Raw genomic sequence first — 27938 nt, forward strand, 5'->3', positions numbered from 1 at the left:
AAGAGCAACACCTAAATATAAATTTTTAGTTAAAAGTTAATATTGCAGAGACTTAGGCATAAATGAGTTGACTACGTTGAACAAGAATGCATTTCAAGGTCTTTCCATGTTAACTGAGCTGGATCTCTTCAACAATAAAATCGACCATCTTCCTGATGGTGTATTGGACTCACTAGACAATTTAAAGTACTTGTAAGTACTACTCCTGAAGATATCCTATAGTAAGTTAGTTAATTCACATATTTGTTTAGGAGATTAAACAAAAATAAGTTGGAGGAGTTGCCACCTAATCTGCTTCTTAAACTTAGGAATCTTCAAACTTTTGATATATCAGAGAACAAGTTGAATGTTTTGTCAGGATCTTTGTTCTCTGGAAGTAATAATTTGATTGTGATACATTTATCAAGAAATAAACTGAAAACCATTCCGGAAAACCTGTTTGAAAACCTTGACAAGCTGGAAGACTTAGACTTGAGCAACAATTTGATACAGAATGTGCCTAAGTTTGCCTTTAAAGATTTAAAATCTTTGAAGAGACTACTACTGGCTGAAAATGAAATAATTTTACTTGCAAGCGGTAACTATTATACTTGTTTTGCTTTATTTATACAACCATTATAACCTTCCAGGAACTTTTGATAGCTTGGTCAATTTGGAGTTGCTAAATCTAAGAAAGAATCAATTGTCTCACATATCAGCAAATCTCTTTGACAAATTGGTGAACCTAAATTTACTACAGTTGACCTCCAATAAAATTGCTCAAGTAATACAACATGTCTCTAATCTAATATATATTTTTTATTTGAATGTCGTAGATAGACGAAAACGATTTCAAAAAGCTAACGAACCTAAAAGAGCTACATTTGGAGCAAAATTTTATTGGTGAAATACCAGAAAACGCATTTTTCCTAAACAAAAATTTAGAAAAGTTGTTCCTTTTCTCTAATAATCTGGAGAATTTGGGGGAGAAAGTATTTAACGGTCTGGTCAGTTTGACCACCCTTCTGATTAACAACAACATCCTACAAACAATCCACCAGAACACGTTTTCCTACGTTGGCAGTTTGCAAAAATTGTAAGTACTTTGTTTGTTATTGAATTGATTAGATAACAGTAATTTATTTGCAGACATTTAGATAGCAACAAATTCCAATTTTTGCCCGCCAAATCCCTAGATAAACTCACCGAATTGGTTTCCGTTAAACTAGCCAAAAATCCGTGGCACTGCGACTGTAACATTCTATATTTAGCCCGGTAAAATTGTCAATATTGTTTAAATTATTCAACAACTTAGCATTTTAGATGGATAAATGCCAATCGATTTAAAATTTGGGACTCGGAACCAACGTGCAGGGGACCCGGCAATCTTGGAGGTTCTTTGCTTAAGGAAATGAGCTTCGAAAGCTTGTGCGAGGGTCAGTGGGCTAGCATGGTCAATCTAGCTGCCAGGGTACCCATTAAGCATGCTGAAGCTGATGTGCTCAGCACTACCACACCAGGGACTGAAGACAATTAATTTAAACTGTTGTAAAAATGTTTCATTTTATTGCATTAGCAATTTGGCATTTATTGATGTATTAAATATGTATATAAATAACTTCATCTAGAGATAATTTTGAAATATTGATTAATTAGATTGTTTTATCTATATGTTTAATTATACAACTACAAAAAAATGAAACTAGTACTAGAACTTAAAACAATGGTTTATTATTAAAACGCCTTCACTTGTTATTAAATTGATGCTTAGAGCTGTCAAAAGTAGTAAATGTCCTAAAAAAGAATTATTGTTTCATTTTGTTCACATTGTAATGCATAACTTATCCCCCAGATGGAGACCTACAGTGGCCAACACGCCTGAACTTGTTGGCCCCTACACCTATTACCTTGACTGTGTTAAAATATGCCCCAAACGAAAACGTAAAGTAAATTTAACTTAAAATCCAACACCACCACTATAAGTCTGTCTTAACCGTTTATTTTAGAAAACTATGCGCCATTTCTGAGATGCGCCAAACTAGAACGAAGCGTCGGCAATCCCAGCTTCACCGACAAGTTTTACACCATCCCCAACACGAGAAAAATCAAGGTAACAAACCTCGACTTCAGAATCAAATCTTATTTATATATTTAAGGGTGGATCCTCGTTACAAAACAGGGCACCACGCTTCCTGGACAAAGCCGACGACCAGCCCGGGCCAGGGTTTTATTCGCCGGAAAGGGCGAAGTTTTGCAAGGACATACACAATGCCGGAGGTCGCAGGTTGTATGCCAACCGTGTGGAGTACTGTTTCGGCATATCCGCCCCTTCAATTCCGACCCGGATCGACGAGAATGGGTACGACATCGACCAGTACGGGATGCTGGCCAAGATGCCTCCGAACACCAGGAAGGATTATGTGGGACCGCAAGATTATGATATCAGGGAAGTAGGTCTAAATCTCTGCTTTTATTAGGTTTGATGTTGGTATTTTTATTTACGACCTAGTTTAATTAATGTTGTTTTTCGTAATAACATAATACTTTTTATTGTAAGAATTTTATCTCGTCGATTCAGAAGTGTGCTAGTATCTTAGAGTGACAAAAATTTATAGTGTCTTATCAAGATTATAAAACATTGTTGAATGGTATCAAAAACAAATATTGTATCATCATAAACTAATTATGTGAGTCACACAAAACAATATCAGTAATAGTTTCAGAAAACTATTCTAGTATTCTTCCCTTCTTCCATCTGCCACTAAATCAGTACAGATTTCTTTGTTGTCTTAACAGTGCATATGCTGCTCCTGTGAGCAGTACAGAGGGTGCAAGTGGTCAAAGAGCAAGACTAAACGATTCGATTACCATCTGAGTGAGAATCCAGGCCCCGGCGCTTACGAGTTGCAGATCCCTAAAGACCCGCAACAGGAGGCTATAGAGGATTACCGACAGATGGCACGGCTCTTCAGTTACCTGCCTCGCTATCTTGACCAGCAAGAAATGAGGCAACTAAGAGAGGTAAGTTCATTTGTTTCATTGGAGACAAATTTGTTTCTTATTCTTCATGAGAAATTAGTTTCCTTAATAACCAATGATTAATAATCAATCAAATGGAGATGGAAGTTCAATGACTTATGAGGATGTGTTAACTTCTTCTGAAGTTGTTGATGATATGAGCCATCCAAAACAAAAATTAATGCGCCCATCAACCTATGAGTAATTGTGCATCTTACGTCCGTCCCCGGGTGTCTGTGGTTTAGCCCCTGTCCCGGCGTTCCAAACCCATATATTTAACGCTGTCAAGTCCATCACCTTTAATAAAGGCACAAACGCTGGAACGTCACATCTTCGGTTAATTTTAATAGTCGGGAGGAAGTCCGACATTATTAATTTCGACGTGTGGGCGACCCGATTATTTTCGTTCGTCGTTGAATTATGGCTGTGAGAAATGCAATTCGACTGCCCGAAAGTCGCTAATTAAAATGAATTGCCCCGCTACTTACCTAGATGATTGCCGGATTAATGATGGAAAATAGCGCCGAATCCAGTACTAGGAACGACAAAGTCGCCAGCAGTGCTAATTCCGTTGCTTACCCAGCTCCAGCACTGTCATGTATTGCTTAATTAAGGCGTGAAGATTTATTACCTCCAATCCTCAGTTGGCAAAAAACGTTCTGAGTCATGCAGATCTTAAAATACCGGTATTTACCATTAATTTTGTATTTTAGAACTACCCTTCGCCTCAAGAGTACAGTCCGGAGAAGCTCAAGTGCAAACGACTAGAAGGGTGGACGAAAGCTCCGTTTTGTTCCACCACCAATCGGTTTAAAGAAGTCCTTGTACCTACTCCAGGACCAACAGACTACGACGTCAAACATATCAACGATATGGGTAAAATCACGTGTGGCCCCAAAAATGCCCCCCCACAAAGATTTAAACAACCATCTTTTGATGGACCAAGTATTAACTTTAATATTAGTTACAAATTATTTATGATAAAATCATAAACGTTCAGGTCCTGCTTCTTACAACATTAAGTCCCCACTTCAAGAGAAGCTGGACAGCAAATCAAACAAATATGCTGTAAGGACGGCCCCCTTTTTGATCAGCAGCCCCTTGGAGCTACCAAATCACGAAGTACGTCCAGCACCAAACGCCTACACCCTTCCGGATCCCTTTGATGTTGAGGAGGAGAACTCCAGTGTCTTCAAGTCGAAGGTCAAGAGGTTCCCCACCAAGTGTAACTTGGTCAGTGGTTATTCGAGGGATTTAATTATAATATAAGCTAATTTATCACTTTCACATAAAATATTCACCTTATTAAGGGTAGAGGTGGCTTCTCTCTCCGGAACAAGCCGGATTTTATCCCGATGGAGGCATGATTAAGATGAATCGCCTCGCCTTTACCAAGATTGATGTAAAATTAAATAATGAATAGCAAATTAGGGCGTAATTAAACATGAGGACGGCGTGTAAACTTAGCGGGAAGTGTCTGAGATAAATGATGACAAATTATTGGCAAAAATGCCGGTGTCATTATTTATTTCTATTATCTAGATAATCCTGTTTTGGTTCATTATTCACCAACATAATAATTTAAACCTAAAAATCATTTAATTGAGTGGCTTGTGTATGAGTGAGTAATGTTAATCCGTGATCAAGTTTCCCACAGCACACATTCTCACCGAAGCTGAATAAGATAATAATTGCACGGTATTCATTACACCCACAAAAAAAAGCCCTTGAAGGGTGGGTGCCCCAAGTCTCAAATTAAATGAGTATCGATTCAAACTATGCACCAGCTTTGGAAGCCTGTCAACGGACGTTTTTCGTCCGTCCATCCCCCTCAGCCCCAATACCGGGATGTAAATAACAAACAAGTAGCTAAGTGACAGTGTCGCTGGTATAAATGTTGGCATAGAGAGTAGCGTTAATTGAAATATATTGTCTAGGCGCTGATTGTTCGGCGGGCCGGGCATTTTGATCAGTGTAATGGTGCGACGTTTGCTAACCACTTTGCACCACTGCCAGAGGCCCCCCCTCAGTTTCGGCATTGATTCATGTTTATGGTTTTCAATTTTCCGCGGAACGGGGGATTAGTCGGCAACTCGTTCTCTAACTCAAATAAACTGCCATGCGTGTTGGATAAGTGTTGTTTGGGCCCGCACTCGGGGGTGGATTGTTTCTAAGCCCTCGATCTTTTAATAATGTCGACTTGTTCTTGGTGCCACGCTGAATTTGGAAACCTCCATTCAACCTGTTCAATTCGAGGTGTTTTGTGTAACTTGATGGGGAATTGAAAGACAAACATCCATCACCAAATAATGAGTTATTTAAATTGGGTGAAGTTTTTAGTCTTTATTAGAAAGAATCAACATTATTAATGGTTGATTGAAGTAAATTTATCTTAAAACAGTTTAGAAAATTAATATATCTATTAAATCAAATAAATCAGTAGCAGCACCACTCCAGATAAAACAATTTAATTAATTAAAACATCCCTTGTGCATTGTTCCACACTCCAGATAATGGCGATAATAAATCGTTACTACTAGATAAAAATTAAATTTGCTGTGTGTTGGGGGGGATCTTCACTTTTTTCAGGTCATTTGATGCCATCCAGTTTGGCGGTGCATTTGCATGAAGCACTTACGGCCCCGAAAACCGTTCACTGTTATTGTCTGCAAAGTCATAAACTCATTTAAAAGGGTGCGTTTCATTTGACGCCACCCCGCCGTCACAACAGAACCGGACTCATTAAATGGCTGTGAGGGGATGAAGGAAGTGTACACTGTCGATCATGTGTTGAGAAACAAAGTAAAAAACATCATTTTGCACGATTATTTTTGATTTAAATTAAGTGTCTACACATTTCGTACCACCCTATATAAAAATTAAGTAAATAAATATATCTGTATACAAACTATTTCCTATTTTAACAGAGGGAATACACTGGAAAGTATCATAAAAAGTCTAAAAGGATAGAAAATCATCAAAGAAGCCTTTTATTTCTACAAAAAATAGAGCAGCAAGACTACTTTTGGAAGAGAATATGTGAACAGGACAGATGGGCAATGGAAAACAATTTTGTTTTCCAATGAGAGTTGGTTCCAATTATTAAAATCTGATGGCATTTCATGGGTGAGAAGACCAAAGGATGTTACATTTCAATTTATTTACTGACGACTTCCTTCTTGTCCTCATTTCCAGCTCTTTTTATTTCCTTGATATCTTTGCCTTTGTTTTTCGTCTTGACTTTCCTCCGTGTATCTTCTTCATTTTATCTTTCTTCTCCGACATTTTGTTCTTCTCTATTTCACTGTTTTGCGTTTCTCTTTTATCTTATCTTGTAATATTAAAATAATAAATGATACTGGAAGTAATTGAATTGGCTCAACCAATATTTATCTTGTGTGAATTTATTTTTCAAATATGTTCTGATTCATCAGTAACTTCTACTTCTACTCCTTCTTTTGTTGTTCCTTATATATTATTTTCATCTTGTCTTCTTGGACTTTTGTTATTTGTCATGACTATTATTTTTTCATTATCCTGTCTTCAATATTTTTGTGTATTAATTGTCTTTATCGATGTGTCCCCATTTATAAATCCTTTACTTTTCTTATAATGTTAAGGACATCCAAGAGGAACAGTAACAACTAATTTTACCTACAAAGGATGTTAGATTTCAATTTATTTACTGATGCCTATTTTCTTCGACTCTTTTTCTTGTTGTTTCTCAATCACTTCCTTCTTGTCTTCATTTCTAGCTCTTCTTGTTCTCCTTGATATCTCTATCTTTGTTTTTCGTCTTGGCTTTCCTTTTCCCTGTATCTTCTTCATTTTCTCCTTCTTCTTCAGTGTTACCTCCGACATTATGTGTTTCTCTACTGTACTGTTTTTGTGTTTCTCTTTTATCTTATTATATTAAAATAATAAATGATGAACTACAAATAAATGAACTGACTCAACTAATACTTAACTTCAAAGAATATGTGAATTTGTTGCCCAATTATGTTCTGATTCATCAGTTTCTTTTACTTCTAGTCCTTCTTTTGTTGCTCCTTATATATTACTTACTTTACTACTATATTACTTTATTCTGTCTTCAATATTTTTGTGTTCTTCTTCTTAATTGTCTTTGGATTTCCCTTATTGATGTGTCCCCATTTATATTTCATTTACTTATCTTATAATATTAAGGACATCCAAGAGGAACAGCAACAACTAATTTTATCTACAAAGGCATAGTGGAGGAGGTTTATGGTTTGGGAATGTTTTTCTCACGAGATAATGGATCTTTTCTTTTATCGTGACACCCTGGAGAATCACATGCTTCCATTTGCCGAAGATAACATGAGTTTAAGGTGGTTCTTCCAGTATGATTAAGTTAGTTAAAGTGTGGTTAGACCTTCAAGGAGTACGTGTAATGTCTTGGCCAGTACAAAACCCAAACTTCAATCCAATTGAAAACCTTTGGGATGAAATTGATGGGACGACTAACAAATTTGAATGAACTCTACGAAGAAGTTTAAAATCAGAGGGAAGGATTATATTGGAAACCTATTGAAATCAATGAAAATTGAGTGTAAATGATCTCAGTGGAAGTACCTCACAAACTGTTTAACTTTTATTAAGGGGGCACTTCAATTCCAGTTTCAAGAAACACATGCTGATGGCTGCAAAATGTGTTTGGAGCTAATTCGCTTGGCAGTCGTCATCATCTCGTATGAATAATTTAGTAAACTCTCTGTTTGCAAGTTTATGATAAGCTGTCACTCACACTCGTACGAGCCGTGTGTGTGTGTGTGTGCAATTCGTAAGAGACACGTGGCCGACACTCGGCGATGTATTTGGCCGCTGACCAATTTAATTAGTTCCGAAATGTTTGTAGAACCTGAAAAAGAACTGAAAGGGGTTTTTCGACGGTGTTTTCACAACACACACACCTGAATTTGATAGCGGCAATTTAATTTAAGCCACTATCGGGTATTTATTTCGACTTGGAGTTACGGGGAAACATGGAGACGTGGGTGGCCTAAGTTTTTAATACGCGTCAGGAGTCGGGACAGTTTATACAAACGCAAATTTGCATTTTAAGTTGGGCACAATAAAATATGACGGAATCGTGCACACACGCAATTTATACTGTCGGACGTGTGTGATGTTTCTGATGGGTCCTCATGTTTCCCATTGTCCGACGTATTTACCCCCGAAACACTGAAGTTGTTCAGATAAAAATGTTTCCATGAATATCTAACAGTCTCACTCCCTTAAATTGAATACCACCACTGAAACATCACTTGTTAACAACACTAAAGGAGTATCTGGGACTAAGACTTTTTCCTCTTTGCTATATTATAGTAAGAAGAAGAAAAAGTTATTATTGTGTTTTCTGTTTCAGAATGATTCTTTAGACTTCCCTGATGTTCAAGGATCATTCGAGGCAAGCCAGACTAAAAAATCCTTCAACGTAAAAAACCTCCCCTTCAATCACACCAGTTATAAAAAAGAAGTCTTCAGTACTAATCCAGGTAAGCAGGTGACTTAGCCTTGTTTAAATGTTTGGTGCTATCCCTTTATTGTTTAGATCCAGGATCTTATCACTATGACCTCAGTTGGTCAGACGGAAGGACCATCCAGAAGGAGTTTCCCAGATTTAAGCAAGACAAGTTTCGAAGCCCAGGTGTGGGTGTGTATAACGTAAGTAATTTTTCTATTAATAGAACTTTTTCATTTATAATAAGCATAGACTTTAAGTGAGTTGTCAACTTTTTCAAACACACGCTCGTCACTTAAAACTTATGAAGGGTTCTTTTAATGCACTACTATTTTGGGGCCTTCAATTAGTGTCCAATCATCCGGCTTTCTCGCACCAATTTTTAGTTGTGGCTGCTCTAAAATATCATCACGTATTCAGGTCTTTAATATCAAATCGTTTTATTTTTAAACTTTTATCGTCACGCACCATAATTTCAGCCAAACATTAACAAGAAGAACTTTCAGCTACAGAGCCGGGCGTGTGAAATACAACTTTAATCATTACCAACTACAAAACGTGATGGTGTCATAATTATAAGTTTGTATAGGATTTTGCAGTGCGGACTTTTTGCAACAGGCGCGTTAAAAAACAACAACAACGAACGAAAGAACACCATCGACACAAAATCCAGTTAAAACAAGCGGAAACTCCGCTTCCCACTCTGGATAGCATTAATTTCGAACTATTGAAATAAATCCCTTGTGAGAGCGGACTCAATTTGCGATCCGAAAAAAAAATGAAACCAGGGTCTGTTCGTGTCAGCACGGGGATAATTTTCAAAATGACATTATTTTTCGATTTACATTAACTAGAAAATAGAACAAAAACTGGGTATTAGCAATTTGAGGACGGTTATTCATGATGTCGCCGTACCGGCGACAACTCCGGGGTTGTAAGAAATTGGATTGGCTTAGCTGATGACTGATAAGTCTCCCTTAGGTCTTCGAGGGTGACTAGCTTATTTTCGATATTTTTTTGTCTTTATTTCAAGCTCTTCTTGCTTCTCTTGACATCTTGGTCTTTGTTTTCCTTCTTGGTTTTCCTTTTCCCCGTATATTTTTTATTTTTTTGTTCTTTAGTGTTGTCTCCGACATTTTGTGTTTCTCTACTTTACTCTTTTTGCATTTTTCTTTTATTTTTTCTTGTAATATTCAAATAATAAATGATGAACTGGAAGTAATTGATGCTTCTTCTACTTCTACTCCTTTTTTGATGTTATTTGTCATAACTGTCCTTTTTTTTTATCATGTTTTCAATAATTTTCAATATTTTTTGTCTTTATTTCCAGCACTTCATGTTCTTCTTGACTACTTGTTCTTTGTTTTTCGTCCTGGTTTTCCTTTTCCCCATGACTTCTTTATTTTCTTCTTCTTTAGTGTTGTCCCCGACATTTTGTGTTTCTCTACTTTACTCTTTTTGCTTTTTTCTTTTATTTTATCTTGTAATATTCAAATAATAAATGATAAACTGGAAGTAATTGATGTTTCTTCTATTTCTACTCCTCCTTTTGTTGTTATTTGTTATAACTATCCTTTTTTCTTTATTATGTCTTCAATAATTTTCGATATTTTTTTGTCTTCATTTCAAGCTCTTCTTGTTCTTTTTGACATCTTGGTCTTTGTTTTTCGTCGTGGTTTTCCTTTTCACCGTAACTTCTTTATTTCCTTCTTCTTTAGTGTTGTCCCCGACATTTTGTGTTTCTCTACTCTACTGTTTTTGCTTTTTTCTTTTATCTTATTATGTAATATTCAAATAATAAATGATGAACTGGAAATAATTGATGTTTCTTCTACTTCTGCTCCTTCTTTAACTATCCTTTTTTCTTTATTATGTCTTCAATAAGAGAAGAACTGGAAATAAATGCAAGAAAGAAGTGGTTGAGGAATAACAAGAGAAGCACAAAAACCGTGAAGAAGAGGAAGAAAACAAAAAAGTCGAAAACAACAGTGAAAAAAAGAATTGAAAGAAGATGCAGGAAGAAAAAAGCCAAAACAAAAAACAAAGATCAAAATATTAAGGAGAACAAGAGGAGCTGGAAATGAAATGAGTGACGAACAATAACAAAAAAAAAAAGAGAAGAAGAAAGCTGGTGTCAATAAATAAATTGACATCCTTTGAAGGTAACAACGTTTGGATGTCCCTATTAATAGTCCAATCCGTCGTAGTTCATTATTCGTGCACAATCAATGGCCTGCACTGCTAAACACACAATTATCAGCAAATTAGCGGCGCGAAATGTTCATGCGTGTCTAGCTTGGCAAATTCACCGGGGATCGTTATCAGTTGCTCGTTGATTGCGTAATAAAGTCATATCAATTAAAGCAACAGCATCCTTCATAAACGTACTCAGACAGCTCAGTCATTGCACGATCACTCTCTGTAATTTCTGTAATTAGGCGTTGTTCCGCCATCGGTTGCCATGCTCGTTAGAAATCACGCGTGCCCTTCCCCAGTCGGAACAAAGACTGAAATAATTTTTGTCGCCGTTTTAAATCGAATCAAGCAAGTGCTCTCGCACAGAGGAAATCCGATGAAGCAGGCGATAACTCATAGATGCGGCGTCGCAATGACAAATGCGAATGCCAATAGCAGCGGCCGCAATTGTCGGGCAAAAATCGCAGCGATTCTTCTCAATTTACGGTCTTTCAGCCGCAGAAGCTCCCCGCATCGGGACCACCTACGTCTAGGGACGAATCCGGGGCGTCGAGCCACCCGCGAAGACCTAATGGAAACTTATCAGTCATCAGCTGGGCTGACCCAATTCCTTATAACCCCGGAGTTGTCGCCGGTATGGCGACATCATGAATAATCGTCCTCAAATTGCTTAATACCCGGAAATTATCCCCGTACTGACACGAACAGACATTGGTTACATTTTTTTCCTCCTGGATGTTCTTAATATTATTATTTAAGCAAAGGGTATAAATGGGGACACATCGATAAAGGAAATCCACAGACAATTCAGATGAGGAAAGCACTAAAAATATTGAAGAAAGGATAAAGAATAAAGGATAGTGAATACAATTAGTAAAGTCTAAGAAGTTAAGTAAGACAAGATGAAATTAATATAGAAGAAACAACAAAAGAAGAAATTGAAGTTGAACAAACTGATGAATCAGAACATAATTGAAAAACAAATTCACACATTCTTTGAAGATAAATATTAGTTGAGCCACTTGTTTTTCAATTATGTTCTGATTCATCTGTTTCTTCTAGTTTTTTTCCTTCTTTTGTTGTTCCTTTTATATTAATTGTCTTTAGATTTCTCTCATTGATGTGTCCCCATTTGTATCTCATTTACTTATCTTATAATATTAAGGACATCCAAGAGGAACAGCAACAACTAATTTTACCTCCAAAGGATGTTAGATTTCAATTTATTTACTGATACCAATTTTCCTGGTCTCTTTTTCTTGTTGTTCCTTAACCACTTCATTCTTGTCTTCATTTCCAGTTCTTCTTGTTATCCTTGATATTTTGGTCTTTGATTTTCGTATTGGCTTTCCTTTTCTCTGCATCTTCTTCATTTTCTCCTTCTTCTTCAGTGTTGTCTCAGACATTTTGTGTTTCTCTACTTCACTGTTTTTGCTCCTGTAATATTAAAATAATAAATGATGAACTGGAAGTAATTGAAGTGGCTCAACTAATATTTATCTTCAAAGAATGTGTGAATTTGTTTTTCAATTATGTTCTGATTCATCAAGTTTCTTTTAGTTTTACTTCTTCTTTTGTTGTTCCTTCTATATTAATTTCATCTTATCTTACTTAGCTTCTTGGACTTTGTTATTTGTCTTAACTATCCTTTTTTCTTTATCTTGTTCTCCTTGATATCTTGGTCTTTGATTTTTGTCTTGGTTTTCTATTTCCCTGTATCTTCTTTATTTTCTTTTTCTTCTTTAGTGTTGCCTTCGATATTTTTCTTTTCTCTACATGAATTTTTTGTGTTTTTCTGTTTCTTATCTTATAATAATAAATGATGAATGAGAAGTAATTGAACTGGCTTTTAGTTCTTCTTCTGTTGTACCCTATATTTTATTTTCATCCTGTCTTAGACTCTTTTTTTTATCTTTTCTTCAATATTTTTGTATCATTGTTGTCTTAATTGTCTTTGAATTTCCCTTATCGATTGTGCCTTAATTTATATTTCCTTTATCTTATCTTATAATATTAAAATTATGATAATAGATATCAAGTGGTTAATTTAAACTCAAACCTACAATATTAATGCCAAGAACGATAAGCAAACAAAACGAGTAAAGCGATTCAATAACGAAATAATGTAATTAGTGAGTAATTGCACTGGCTCAGCAAAAGTGGAAATAAAACATTCATTCCGGGACCTCTATCAACATTTCAATTACGCATCCCGCCAACGTAAGGGATAATGAGGTGAATTAACCTGAACGTTCTGCATTCGCCCGGCTCAGTAATTGATACGAGGAGTCACGGCTTGATTTCGGTTGTCCCGATTTCGGTTCGCCGCTTTACCACCCTTAGATACACGGAACGTTTTCGTGGATATTATGCCGGTAATTGACTATCCAATTAGTTTTGCCCAACTTGATTTGTTTGCGAGGTCTCAACGACTCGGATCACCTTCCTCTAAAAGTCCATCGATTTGGTTTAATTAATATCATGTCTCCCCCATCAACATGTACTTGCTTTTGTTTAACTAAACAAATTTAAAATTAAAATTTGTATGCCGGCGACATTTCAGTGCGGAATGGAAATAATTTAAAAAAATGTCAAGAAGGCGAATTGTGTCTGAGTCGCCCGGAGGAATCCGGGCGTCGGCAATTTGAAATAGTGCCGGAATTAGGTCGAACAGGGATTATTGCACGTGAAAACCCCCCGCGGATCACCATATTTTATGCGGACGAAATAAAGAACAAAGGGACCTCAAGAATTGCCACATTTACTTCGTTCGTCGCTGGAGTGGCCATTGTCGCAAAAGAAATTAATTCCAAGGTAAACAAAAAGCTCATTGTCTGTTTGGTCGGCGCACATAATCCCGGCGAATAAATCCGGCCACGCTTCCGGATGAGACGCACTTCCCGCTAACCGGAATCCAGCAGGAGTAATGGCTGATAATTTTCCATTTTCCTCGAGGTTTGGATGTGACGCTGTGGCACGGGACCGTGACGTTTGTACATTCTTAATGAAAATCTCATGCGGCTGAAAGTTTATGGGGCCCAACAATCGATCTCGGTTGTGGTAATCCTGTTGTTGAATAATGTGGCATTGTTGAACAGGAATCGAAAACATTAAAACCGTGCATATTTTATCCTTTATCGATTGTAATATGTCGCCCCTTTATGCAGAATCAATTTATTACTACGCCTATGATATCTTCAATGGCATTGTTCCGTTCTTTCAGCGCCGGAGCTATGTTAATAGATTACCATAAATCTGCTTTTGTAAGCACCTGACATGTGCCAGTATTCATATAAAAATCCTGCAAATAGTCTACTGAAATGCTTTATTAGAATGGATATTTTTTACTAAGGAAAACTTGTCTGTATTTATTGCGGGTCTCTATGGTGCATAATAATGCCATTCCATATAATACGTGGTTTTTAGGGATCAAGTCCGATTGATGTTATTGACAGGCGCTGAAAAAAGGGATTTTTATTTTGGACTGGGAAATTGATTTATTTTGTTATAAATTTCTTTTGGGCATAGGATAATTTAAAATTTACTTAATTGTCGTCAAGTCTCTTTATCATCTTCATGACTTCTTAATTAATCCCAGCTCCATAATTTCCTACAACTTTTTAAATAGTTGTAATTAATTTATTTTGTGATAAACCTATTTTAATATTATTGAACATTTTTTTTCTTTTTAACATAGAATAATTTAAAATTTAGGTAACTGTCGTCAAGTCTCTCTTGTCATCTGTACTTTTTGTCATCATGTCTGTTCCTTTTTCTTGTCTTTGTAACTGATTCTTCTGGTTTTTTCTTTTGTATTTTATGGTCTTCATTACATCTTAATTAATTCCAACTCTATAGTTTCCTCCAACATTTTAAATATATTTAACATCATGACCATTTATTTCTATCTTGGACTGCTAAATTCATTTATTTTGTAAAAAACCATTTTCAACATTGTAGGACAAATTTATTTTCTTTTGACCAAAGAATAATTTAAAATTTACATATTTGTCATCAAGTCTCTCTTTTCCTCTTGTATTTTAAATAGTCATTTGTTTCTATCCAGGACTGGGAGATTCATTTATTTTGTGATAAACCTATTTTAATATTATTGAACAATTTTTTTCTTTTTAACATAGAATAATTTAAAATTTAGGTAACTGTCGTCAAGTCTCTCTTGTCATCTGTACTTTTTGTCATTATGTCTGTTCCTTTTTCTTGTCTTTGTAACTGATTCTTCTGGTTTTTTCTTTTATATTTTATGGTCTTCATTACATCTTAATTAATTCCAACTCTATAGTTTCCTCCAACATTTTAAATATATTTAACATCATGGCCATTTATTGGACTACCTTGGACTGCTAAATTCATTTATTTTGTAAAAAATCATTTTCAATATTATAGGACAAATTTATTTTCTTTTGACCAAAGGATAATTTAAAATTTACATATTTGTCATCAAGTCTCTCTTTTCCTCTTGTACTTTAAATAGTCATTTGTTTCTATCCAGGACTGGGAGATTCATTTATTTTGTGATAAACCTATTTTAATATTATTGAACAATTTTTTTCTTTTTAACATAGAATAATTTAAAATTTAGGTAACTGTCGTCAAGTCTCTCTTGTCATCTGTACTTTTTGTCATTATGTCTGTTCCTTTTTCTTGTCTTTGTAACTGATTCTTCTGGTTTTTTCTTTTATATTTTATGGTCTTCATTACATCTTAATTAATTCCAACTCTATAGTTTCCTCCAACATTTTAAATATATTTAACATCATGACCATTTATTTCTATCTTGGACTGCTAAATTCATTTATTTTGTAAAAAACCATTTTCAACATTGTAGGACAAATTTATTTTCTTTTGACCAAAGAATAATTTAAAATTTACATATTTGTCATCAAGTCTCTCTTTTCCTCTTGTATTTTAAATAGTCATTTGTTTCTATCCAGGACTGGGAGATTCATTTATTTTGTGATAAACCTATTTTAATATTATTGAACAATTTTTTTCTTTTTAACATAGAATAATTTAAAATTTAGGTAACTGTCGTCAAGTCTCTCTTGTCATCTGTACTTTTTGTCATTATGTCTGTTCCTTTTTCTTGTCTTTGTAACTGATTCTTCTGGTTTTTTCTTTTATATTTTATGGTCTTCATTACATCTTAATTAATTCCAACTCTATAGTTTCCTCCAACATTTTAAATATATTTAACATCATGACCATTTATTTCTATCTTGGACTGCTAAATTCATTTATTTTGTAAAAAACCATTTTCAACATTGTAGGACAAATTTATTTTCTTTTGACCAAAGAATAATTTAAAATTTACATATTTGTCATCAAGTCTCTCTTTTCCTCTTGTATTTTAAATAGTCATTTGTTTCTATCCAGGACTGGGAGATTCATTTATTTTGTGATAAACCTATTTTAATATTATTGAACAATTTTTTTCTTTTTAACATAGAATAATTTAAAATTTAGGTAACTGTCGTCAAGTCTCTCTTGTCATCTGTACTTTTTGTCATTATGTCTGTTCCTTTTTCTTGTCTTTGTAACTGATTCTTCTGGTTTTTTCTTTTATATTTTATGGTCTTCATTACATCTTAATTAATTCCAACTCTATAGTTTCCTCCAACATTTTAAATATATTTAACATCATGACCATTTATTTCTATCTTGGACTGCTAAATTCATTTATTTTGTAAAAAACCATTTTCAACATTGTAGGACAAATTTATTTTCTTTTGACCAAAGAATAATTTAAAATTTACATATTTGTCATCAAGTCTCTCTTTTCCTCTTGTATTTTAAATAGTCATTTGTTTCTATCCAGGACTGGGAGATTCATTTATTTTGTGATAAACCTATTTTAATATTATTGAACAATTTTTTTCTTTTTAACATAGAATAATTTAAAATTTAGGTAACTGTCGTCAAGTCTCTCTTGTCATCTGTACTTTTTGTCATTATGTCTGTTCCTTTTTCTTGTCTTTGTAACTGATTCTTCTGGTTTTTTCTTTTATATTTTATGGTCTTCATTACATCTTAATTAATTCCAACTCTATAGTTTCCTCCAACATTTTAAATATATTTAACATCATGGCCATTTATTGGACTATCTTGGACTGCTAAATTCATTTATTTTGTAAAAAACCATTTTCAACATTGTAGGACAAATTTATTTTCTTTTGACCAAAGGATAATTTAAAATTTACATATTTGTCATCAAGTCTCTCTGTTCCTCTTGTACTTTAAATAGCCATTTGTTTCTATCCAGGACTGGGAGATTCATTTATTTTGTGATAAACCTATTTTAATATTATTGAACAATATTTTTCTTTTTAACATAGAATAATTTAAAATTTAGGTAACTGTCGTCAAGTCTCTCTTGTCATCTTGTACTTTTTGTCATTATGTATGTTCCTTTTTCTTGTCTTTGTAACTGATTCTTCTGGTTTTTTCTTTTATATTTTATGGTCTTCATTACATCTTAATTAATTCCAACTCTATAGTTTCCTCCAACATTTTAAATATATTTAACATCATGGCCATTTATTGGACTACCTTGGACTGCTAAATTCATTTATTTTGTAAAAAATCATTTTCAATATTATAGGACAAATTTATTTTCTTTTGACCAAAGGATAATTTAAAATTTACATATTTGTCATCAAGTCTCTCTTTTCCTCTTGTACTTTAAATAGTCATTTGTTTCTATCCAGGACTGGGAGATTCATTTATTTTGTGATAAACCTATTTTAATATTATTGAACATTTTTTTTCTTTTGAATATAAAATAATTTAAAATTTAGGTAACTGTCGTCAAGCCTCTCTTGCCATCTTGTACTTTCTGTCATTATGTCTGTTCCTTTTTCTGGTCTTTGTAACTGATTCTTCTGGTTTTTACTTTTATATTTTATGGTCTTCATTACATCTTAATTAATTCCAACTCTATAGTTTCCTCCAACATTTTAAATATATTTAACATCATGGCCATTTATTGGACTATCTTGGACTGCTAAATTCATTTATTTTGTAAAAAACCATTTTCAATATTATAGGACAAATTTATTTTCTTTTGACCAAAGGATAATTTAAAATTTACATATTTGTCATCAAGTCTCTCTTTTCCTCTTGTACTTTAAATAGTCATTTGTTTCTATCCAGGACTGGGAGATTCATTTATTTTGTGATAAACCTATTTTAATATTATTGAACATTTTTTTTCTTTTGAATATAAAATAATTTAAAATTTAGGTAACTGTCGTCAAGCCTCTCTTGCCATCTTGTACTTTCTGTCATTATGTCTGTGTTTTTTTTTTGTCTTTGTAACTGACACTTCTGGTTTTTTCTTTTGTATTTTATGATCTTCATTACTTCTTAATTAATTCCAACTCTATAGTTTCCTCCAATATTTTAAATATTTTTGACATCATGACCATTTACTTCTATCTTGGACTGGTAAATGGTAAATTAATCTATTTTAATATTATTGTACAATATTAATTTTGATAATAGGATAAATTAAAATTTAGGTAACTGTCTCTTGTTATCTTATACCTTTTGTAATTATGTTTATTTATATTTAATTACTTTGTTATAAAAATGTCTTGTGAATAGAGAGTAGGTAATTAATCATTCTTATTTTATTAGTGTTTTTTTCATTATTATTATTTGGATAATTTTTCCCTCGTAACGTTTTACAGTTTCTTTTTAGTAGTTTAGTTTTATAGTTTCTCCCCTAACTTCCTGGATTTTCTCCCCCTCGTCTCCCATCCAACTTGTTAATTAATCTGCCTTCACGTTCTTTAACTTGCGCTTTCAATTTCAATCAAAGCACCCCGCAACTGTTATTGTGTTTATGTCTACTAGCTGCTTTATTTCCCATGAACCGATAATTTAATTAGAACAGCGTCAACCGAAGTTCAAAATCGGTGTACGCCATTGGGCATCGAACAAACGACTCGACGCCGTCGAGTGTTCGAGACGTCGCCCTGATAAATGTACGAATGCCGGTGACACCCGATATATATGTAAGGATGAGTCAGTGGATGATTTGATATGGCCGAGGATCGTTTCCCTTAAAAGTGAGGGCTTCGCGGCCGCATATTGATTCCATAATGCCCGATTTCCAAACGTGGAAATCTAATAACTCAGGTTTCCGACCAAAACATGCCCAATAGTCTACGTGATCTACATGGCGGATGGCGGCACGGTGGTTGGTTTTTTTGCGATGTTGATATAGAGGAACAGTCACGCTTCGCGTTCGAGGAATAAATTCAGTTACATAAAGTGTTAAGCAGTGAATTATAAGAGCGTTGGGTTGTTTTATGAATCCCCGTTATCCGTTCCATCGATGTCTGAAGCTTCAGTAATATTCCTCAGGCACAAACCACGTTGGTGGAAGAAAAATTATATCACAAAAAGGGGTGAAAGAATTATTAATACTTATTTACTGAGACAATTTATGTACTAAAAAAAATAAAATACAATAAGATTGTGCGTTGAATTGGATTTTGTTTAGTGTCTAGTTTCACCTGAGGCCCTCCAAGGCCTCACCCTTGTACCCGCGGTCGGGGTATCACTGTAGCAAAGTCTGTGTTGACTCCGAAGCTCACCGGATCCACCCACTAAAACTAACCCGAGCGCCTCGCTCCACTCGAGACATGTGTCGTCTTGCCACTGAGCACCCGCTTTTCTGGTGCGCAACGAGACTTTCCGCCCCGTAATTAAATTACGTCCCATCTGACACTCTTGTTTCTGATACGTAACTCGTGACGTTTATTGCTGTTATGATTATGACGGTATTGGTGCTGGGTTTGATGGGTAAAACTGTCACTAATTCTTTAATAAACTCTTTAAGATGTGACGTCTTTCACGCGAACAAAGACACGTCCACAAATATTTCAATTATTTACACGCCGAATTTAGAATGCTCCGTACATCTGGCCCAGATGCGAAGCGACTGGGGACTCGTTTAAATTTAAATGGGGCGCAAGTGAAACACAAAATAATGTGTCACGCACGCAATTCACCCCGTTACAAAACGTCTTTTGCCATCCGGAATAAAAGGTGAGGTGAAACGTCTGCGGATACGGGTTTTCTATCGCGTCGTGGAGTCGCATCCACTGAAATGTTGATGAGCTGCGGAATGGAGGAGGCAGTCCGGTCGGAATTAGGCCGTTGAATAAGTAATCCGGCGAATGCGAGACGCGGAGGACGTTGGATTCTTTTTATGGCCGTTTTTATGGGGCTGGATTATTGGGGTTTTGGGTGGTATATGCGTAAAAATTTCTGGAATTTGATACAAATAGTTAAATATTAACAAAGAAAAGTTTACAGATAAATAAATCAATCAATAAAAATAATAAATGGATAATTCGAATGTCAAAAATCTTATCATTAACTTAAATTAAAGCCAACCTGGAGGAAATGGGATATTCTAAAATTAGTTCAAGGACTGTGAGAAGATGATTAGTGAATGGGGGTTTGTTTGACTCCAGACCTACAAGAAAAACCCTGGTTTATACTAAAAATGTGAAAGCCCAATTTTGACTAGCTTAAAATTACATTCACTGGACCACACAACAGTGGACACGATTACTTTTTAATGATGGTGTTTCCAAGATGAGGTTGTAGCAAACTGATAAGATACTTGGTACTCCTAGGTCATCAACATATAACTAAGCTACGTATCTTGCCAGAATGCTACAACCTCAAGTTGGAAACACTTCAACCTTTATCAAAGATTCCACTCATTTTGTTGAGATATTGAAAGGAATACATCTTGATGTAGAAGATAGACTGGTCAGTTTCGACGTAGTGTCGTCACTTTTCACTAAAGTTCCTGTCAATGAATCCTTAAACATGATATCAGAAATATTTCTCCCAGATATAGTGGATCTTTTCCGTAAGTGCCTTACTGAAAGCTATTTCGTTTGGAACAACAAATTCTACGAACAGACTGAAGGATTAGCAATGAGCAAGTTTGAACAAAAAGTGATTGAGACTTCCAAACACAAACCTTCTGTTTGGTATCGTTACGTGGATGATACTTTCGTGATATGGAAACATGGACAAGAAAAACTAGATCAGTTTCTAAAGCACCTAAACTCTCAACATAATAATATCAAATTCACAATGGAATTGGAGAAGGAGAACCAAATACCTTTTCTGGATGTCCTAGTAAAAAGTGTGGGTGAACATTTAGACCATACATTATACCGAAAAACTACACACACCGATTGGTATCTACATAAACTATCTAATTATCGTCCTAGTCAAAAACAACGGGTCATCAAAACACTAATTGAACGAGCCAAAAGGATATGTGCCACACACCACCTCGCTGAAGAACAAGAACACTTGGAAAAAACCCTACAGGCCAACGAATACAAACGCTCAGAAATAAGACATACAATGAGACCACATACTAATAATAAAGATCCACCTAGTGAGCCCACGATTGGTAAAGCTTTTCTCCCTTATATATGCAAAAGGTACCAATAGAATTGGAAAAATTTTAATAAAACATAACATCCATACTGTTTTTATACCAACAAGGAAGATTCAACAGAGTCTCAGATCTGTCAAAGATAGGAGAGACCATCAAACAGCTTCTGGGATATACCACATACCATGCTCTTGCAGGAAAGTATACATCGGTACTACAAAACGTTCAATAGGGACTAGAATTAAGGAACACAAACGAAACTGCAAACTAGGACAATCAGACAAGTCTGCTGTAGGTGAACATGCACAGTTAGATGAAAATCATAAGATAAAATTCCAAGATACACAATTGCTTGCCACGACAACTGGATATCACAACAGAGTGATTAGGGAAGCAATTGAAATCCATAAACATGGAAACAACTTCAATAGAAAAGAAGCATTTGAAGTTTGATAAAATACAGTACAGTAGCTACAATTATGGCCACTACTGTAAGTATATTTTCTGGAATTTGATCCAAATAGCTAATCCTAACTAAAAAATCTTACTTGTTAGTCCTATTTTAACATTACATAACTTGATACAGTTACTTTGTGGCAAATAATTAATTTATTCATTAATTAATTAACATAAATTATGGTACTTGATGATTCTTAATAAGAAAAATCTTACTTGTAAATAATCTTTTGTACATAATAAAATGATCATTAGGTTTAGATTTTAAAATGTAAATATTGGCTAATTTATTTGGATTATGAAATTTAATGCCTGAAACTTTGATTAGTATGAAATAAACTGCACACGTAGTAATTTCGATATTTGTATGAACACAAGGAGCCAAACACATTCAATAGAAACATCTAATGGCAACAGTTGAGAAGTTTCATAAGTGGATGCGAATCTGCAGAGTGAAATCTATTACCAATACGTGTGGGTAATTTCGTGACACTTCAGCACGAACCTCCGGATCGTTACGGGAAATTTTGATAGCCCGAAACGTTTTATATTAATGAGAATCGGTGACGACACCGTTGTAAAACGGTGCCACGACAGAAGCAATATCTGGAGCCTTCAAACAATCTACAAAACGGCTATTTTACAACGCAATAAATTACAGCCCGGGTTGAAGATTTTTTTTCGTAAAAAATAATTTGAACGGATGCATAACCAAACATCAATTCCAGTGAATCAATTAAGGATCGCCATTATTTCCACAATTCAACATCGAAACCAGTTACGCATCCGCTAAACACATAGATCATTGCACGCTGGATATGTGTGTGTGTATTTTGGAGTGACAATAAATATTTGGAATAAATTGGGTTGTCACAGTATAATTTCGCAACGTTTCAAATTAACGTTATATATCAACACTCGTCGACATCCAACTAAATTAAACTATTCCTACCACTAAAATAATAGTCGTTCCCGAAAGGGATGCCACTCCATTTAACGAGGGACACGTCCCGTTTTCTTCTTGTCACAACTATTTATTGGGCCCCCGGTTTATTTAAAGGATTTTAATCCGCCAGGAGAAAGTATGCCAGTTTATAATTCCACAGAAACCGGCAAAAGTTACCGGCTAGGAAAAGTGAAATAAACGGTCCCAGGTCCCGCGTGTAAAACTAGTTGCGAACACATAAAGATAAAATTAGTATTGAAGTTAGACAAATTTCGTTTCTGTGGGCACTTAGACTTGGAAGTTTCCGAGCCAGCAAGACCGGGGGATACGCCGTGTGGGAAAAACTTAAATTAAGTTCCGGCGAAACACCTCATAAAGACACGCCGACTTCCTCAATCGTTTTATGGGTGTGTTTTCTCGATTATTGCCCCGATTTATGGGTTATTTTCGAGCCGGAACTTTCGAAAATTAGTGCAGAAGTTTTTATAATGTTTTCGACAACGCTAACTAACCTCCTCGCCATCGGGAACTTTTTTGATGACGACGTATATTGCGATGGCCATCATGGATTGGGAACGCTTAGACAACACAAACTTCTTTACGTACTCATGATTTAATAATTTGCCTCTTTGACTCAGTTTCCCACTTAGGAAGTTATACATACAATATTTTTACAGATATTAATGGAATTTTAAGCCATTTCCACTTCTTACTGGTTGCTTTGGTCTTTTAACCAATACAATTATTAAGAGCATCATTTTTTAATATATGAAAGCAAATTGTTGTTTAATATGTCTCTGTAAATAAATCAGTCTAAGAGGGTCTACGCCAGAAGAAGCTTGAAGCTTCCTCATTCCATAATTGAACATCCACCATGTTTCATTGTGGATATAACAAACTTTTTCTGTTGTTTTGTAACTGTATGAGCAGAACCACCATTATTTCATAAATAAGATTCGTCAGTAAAAACTACTCTTCCTCACTGTTCTGTGGTCCAGTGAATGTTATCCTAGGCAAGTCAAAATTGGACTTTCGCATCCACTAACCATCTTCTTAGTCTTTGAACTTTCAGTATACTGTATGGTCTAAATGTGCACACACTCTTTTTACTAGGACATCCAAAATAGGTATTTGGTTCTTCTTCTCCAATTCCATTGTGAATTTGATATTGTTATGTCGAGAGTTTAGATGTTTTAGAAACTGATCTAGTTTTTCCTGTCCATATCACGAAAGTATCATCCACGTAACGATACCACACAGAAGGTTTGTGTTTGGAAGTCTCAATCACTTTTTGTTCAAACTTTTCCATAAAGAAATTGGCGATCACAGGACTAAAAGGACTACCCATTGCTAATCCTTCAGCCTGTTCGTAAATTTGTTGTTCCAAACGAACGAACAGAAAAGATCCACTATATCTGGAGGGAATATTTTTGATATCATGTTTAAGAATTAATTAACAGGAACTTTAGTGAAAAGTGACACTACGTCGAAACTGACCAGTCTATCTTCTACATCAAGTTGTAATCCTTTCAATATCTCAACAAAATGAGTGGAATCTTTGATAAAGGTTGGGGTGTTTCCAATACGAGGTTGTAGTAATCTGGTAAGATACTTAGCTTAGTTATATGTTGGTGACCCAGGAGTACTCATCTCCACTGTTGTCTGGTCCAGTGAATGTGATCCTAAGCTAGTCAAAATTGGGCTTTCACTTTTTTAATAGAAACCAGGGTTTTTCTTATAGGTCTGAGGTCAAACCAACCCCCATTCATCATCTTCTCACAGTCCTTGAACTAATTTTAGAATATCCCATTTGATGATAAAATTGGATTGTTTTTGGACAATCAATATTTTTACAGATATAAGTGGGGTTTCAAACCACTCCCACTACACACTGCTTACTTTATGACCAACGACCCTTGACATGTGACTAGACAGTTACAAATTCCTCCTAATCACTTCTAACAGCGATTAGGCCTGTCAACCCCCAGCGTGACCCGACACAAAAACAAACATGCCCCAGTAAATATTCAATTCATCGTCTTGTAATTTTTTATCGTCCCGCCAGTCACCGACAACGTGCCCACAGAGATGCGGTCCTGATAAGACGCACCAAGAGAAAAATTCCTCGCAGTTACGTTTCCCAGTCAGTAAAAACAGTCCGGACCATGTTTATCGCCTGTAACAAATCGCCGAGGGGTGGCATTACGGACGGCCTGAGAAACTTATCGTGTCTTGTCTATGGACGCCGCTGAAAAATCGTCTGATCCAACTCACGAAACTTTCTTCCGCACGACCGAGATGACCATGAATTTATCTTACGACAAACCTTTTACTACGGCATCAATTGAAATAGATTTTTTACGTACTTTTATTGTTGCACTTTTTATTGCACCACCGGGGATGGCCGGCCAGATTTATATCGGGGGGTGATTTGTACATGATGAGGGCGTTAAGTTGACAAAGAGATCATATCGGAGGATTAATGGTTTCCAATAATTCATCAATAATCATTTACGGATTTTAATATTGTTTCCATTAATACCTTAAGTTATCAGAATTTTAATTAGTAACATTAAAAAACTAAGGTACATAAAATGGTCGTTGTAAATTTGCAGCCAGCTAGACACAGTTTAATTCATTAAGCGTCCATCCAATCCCATTAATCACTTGTTTGCAAAACTACCCGTTAGCGTACCGACAAAAACGGCACAGCATCCCCGCTTAGTTGTGCGCCGATAAACTTTAACAGCCGCACTTGGCCGGCCATAAAGTCCACTTCCATCCGATAAAATCAATTGCATTTCCGATTTACCGGCCGCAATCAAATCTAACGCGATCACACGATGGTCTGGGATGCGATTGGAACTACTTTCTGATCTGGATATTATTCGGTTATTTGTTGGTCGTGCATATTTCCTTTCGTGGTTGAAATGTTAAAGAAAATGTTGGGTAAGCAAAACTAAGTCAGAATTACACGAATAATAACAGAAGTTTAAAGATAAGAAGCAAGAATATAACCAAACATATTTCAGAAATAGATGAACAAGAAACATTAGACAAATACTAAGAAAATAAAATATACTGGACAATATAAAACTTTTAAGTAAGAGCAAAATTTGCTGATGAAAAGGTTGGATAACCAAAAGAAAGTCAGAATTACACCAATGATGACACAAGTTTAAATATAGAAATTAGGAATATAAACAAACCAGTATCAGAAATGGATGAACAGGAAACATTAGCAAAATGCTAAGAAGATAAAATATACTGGACAATATAAAACTTTTAAGTAAGAGCAAAATTTGCTGATGAAAATGTTGAATGACCAAAAGAAAGTCTGAATTACACCAATGACAATACAAGTTTAACTATAGAAATAAAGAATATAACCAAACAAGTATCAGAAATGGATGAACAAGAAACATTAGTCAAATGCTAAGAAAATAAAACATATTGGACAATATAAAACTTTTAAGTAAGAGCAAAATTTGCTGATGAAAATGTTGGATAACCAAAAGAAAGTCTGAATTACACCAAGTTTAAATATAGAAATATAGAATATAACCAAACAAGTATCAGAAATGGATGAACAAGAAACATTAGCCAAATGCTACGAAGATAAAATATACTGGACAATAAAAACTTTTAAGTAAGAGCAAAATTTGCTGAAGAAAATGTTGGATAGCCAAAAGAAAGTCAGAATTACACCAACGCTAACACAAGTTTAAATATAGAAATAAAGAATATCACAAAACAAGTATCAGAAATGGATGAACAAGAAGCATTAGTAAAGTGCTAAGAAGATAAAATATACTGGACAATATAAAACTTTTAAGTAAGAGCAAAATTTGCTGATGAAAATGTTGAATGACCAAAAGAAAGTCTGAATTACACCAAGGTTAAATATAGAAATATAGAATATAACCAAACAAGTATCAGAAATGGATGAACAAGAAACATTAGCCAAATGCTAAGAAGATAAAATATACTGGACAATAAAAACTTTTAAGTAAGAGCAAAATTTGCTGAAGAAAATGTTGGATAGCCAAAAGAAAGTCAGAATTACATCAACGATAACACAAGTTTAAATATAGAAATAAAGAATATCACCAAACAAGTATCAGAAATGGATGAACAAGAAACATTAGCCAAATGCTAAGAAAATAAAATATACTGGACAATAAAAACTTTTAAGTAAGAGCAAAATTTGCTGATGAAAATGTTGGATAGCCAAAAGAAAGTCAGAATTACACCAACGATAACACAAGTTTAAATATAGAAATAAAGAATATCACCAAACAAGTATCAGAAATGGATGAACAAGAAGCATTAGCAAAATGCTAAGAAGATAAAATATACTAGACAATATAAAACTTTTAAGTAAGAGCAAAATTTGCTGATGAAAATGTTGGATAACCAAAAGAAAGTCGAATTATGACACAAGTTTAAATATAGAAAAAAATAATGTAACAAAACACGTATCACAAATGGATGAACAAGAAAAAATAGCCTAATTCTAAGAAGATAAAACATACTGGACAACATATAACTATTAAGAAAGAGCAAAATTTGCTGATGGAAATCACATTTTCCCTTCTTCCACCCTCGATTCGGCCCTGTTTGACGAATACAAGGGTCCGTTGAAATTAGCAACGGCAGTATTGTTATGGGTATATTTATAGCGAAACGACTGAAAGCGTAGTTAGTGACTTTTTCAGCGATATCGTAAAAACTTTTACAGTGTTTTCTCTCCACCCACACACAACACCACTATGAGTCATCCTCCGTTTTCAATTTTATGGCTTTAAGTATAATATTGTTTTGATTTCAGATTCATCCCAAGTTTGAAGTGGCCACTTACAGAGCTTGGGATACGTTTAATTTGCCATTGAAGGAACGTGTTATGAGGAAAAAGATTAAATTGAACAAAAAGGAGTCGTTCAAGGCTTGGTGCAAGTGGACGCAGAAACCCAAACAACTCAAATGGTTCCAGGAAACCCACGACTACGCTTTGCCGTTTTAAACCTTTTTTTACAACAATATATACTGTTTTCTAATACACTAAAAGTTGGTTATTGATTTTTTATACGCCAATTTGGTGAATGACATGATCTAAAATCGGCAAGCACATACAAATAACCATAAACAAAGACAATAAACTTTCCCCAACATCCCCTTCCTTCAACATTTTACAAAGACCCCGCATTGTTCGGGTATCTTGTCGCGATTTGCAAACCCCCCCCCTAAGAACGACTGACAAAAGGATTTTCAACTTCCTTGTCGCGCAGAAAACGTCAATTCATCTCGCAATTAATACGTTCCAGATTCGGCCCATTACACAGCTCCCTTAGGATCGACCACTTTTCGGACTAATCGCCCGTTCCTACATACTTTGCAATCCA

At 34.9% G+C, this 27938-nt stretch overlaps 2 protein-coding genes across 2 annotated transcripts in view; one reads left to right on the plus strand and one right to left on the minus strand.

Annotated features, from left to right (window-relative positions):
• Positions 1-27938, minus strand: part of LOC109599232 (uncharacterized) — a 45384-nt gene that overhangs the window by 6933 nt on the left and 10513 nt on the right. The window lies entirely within an intron of this gene.
• Positions 1741-27595, plus strand: LOC109599225 (sperm-tail PG-rich repeat-containing protein 2-like). Its single transcript, XM_020015184.2, has 9 exons — positions 1741-1920; positions 1986-2089; positions 2136-2429; positions 2776-3000; positions 3711-3942; positions 3998-4230; positions 8387-8516; positions 8573-8685; positions 27368-27595. The coding sequence occupies exons 1-9, from the start codon at positions 1743-1745 to the stop codon at positions 27557-27559; spliced, it is 1701 nt and encodes a 566-aa protein (XP_019870743.2). The 5' UTR covers positions 1741-1742; the 3' UTR covers positions 27560-27595.

This window comes from Aethina tumida, chromosome 4 (genome assembly GCF_024364675.1).
Source record: "Aethina tumida isolate Nest 87 chromosome 4, icAetTumi1.1, whole genome shotgun sequence".
Classification (NCBI taxonomy): domain Eukaryota; kingdom Metazoa; phylum Arthropoda; class Insecta; order Coleoptera; family Nitidulidae; genus Aethina; species Aethina tumida.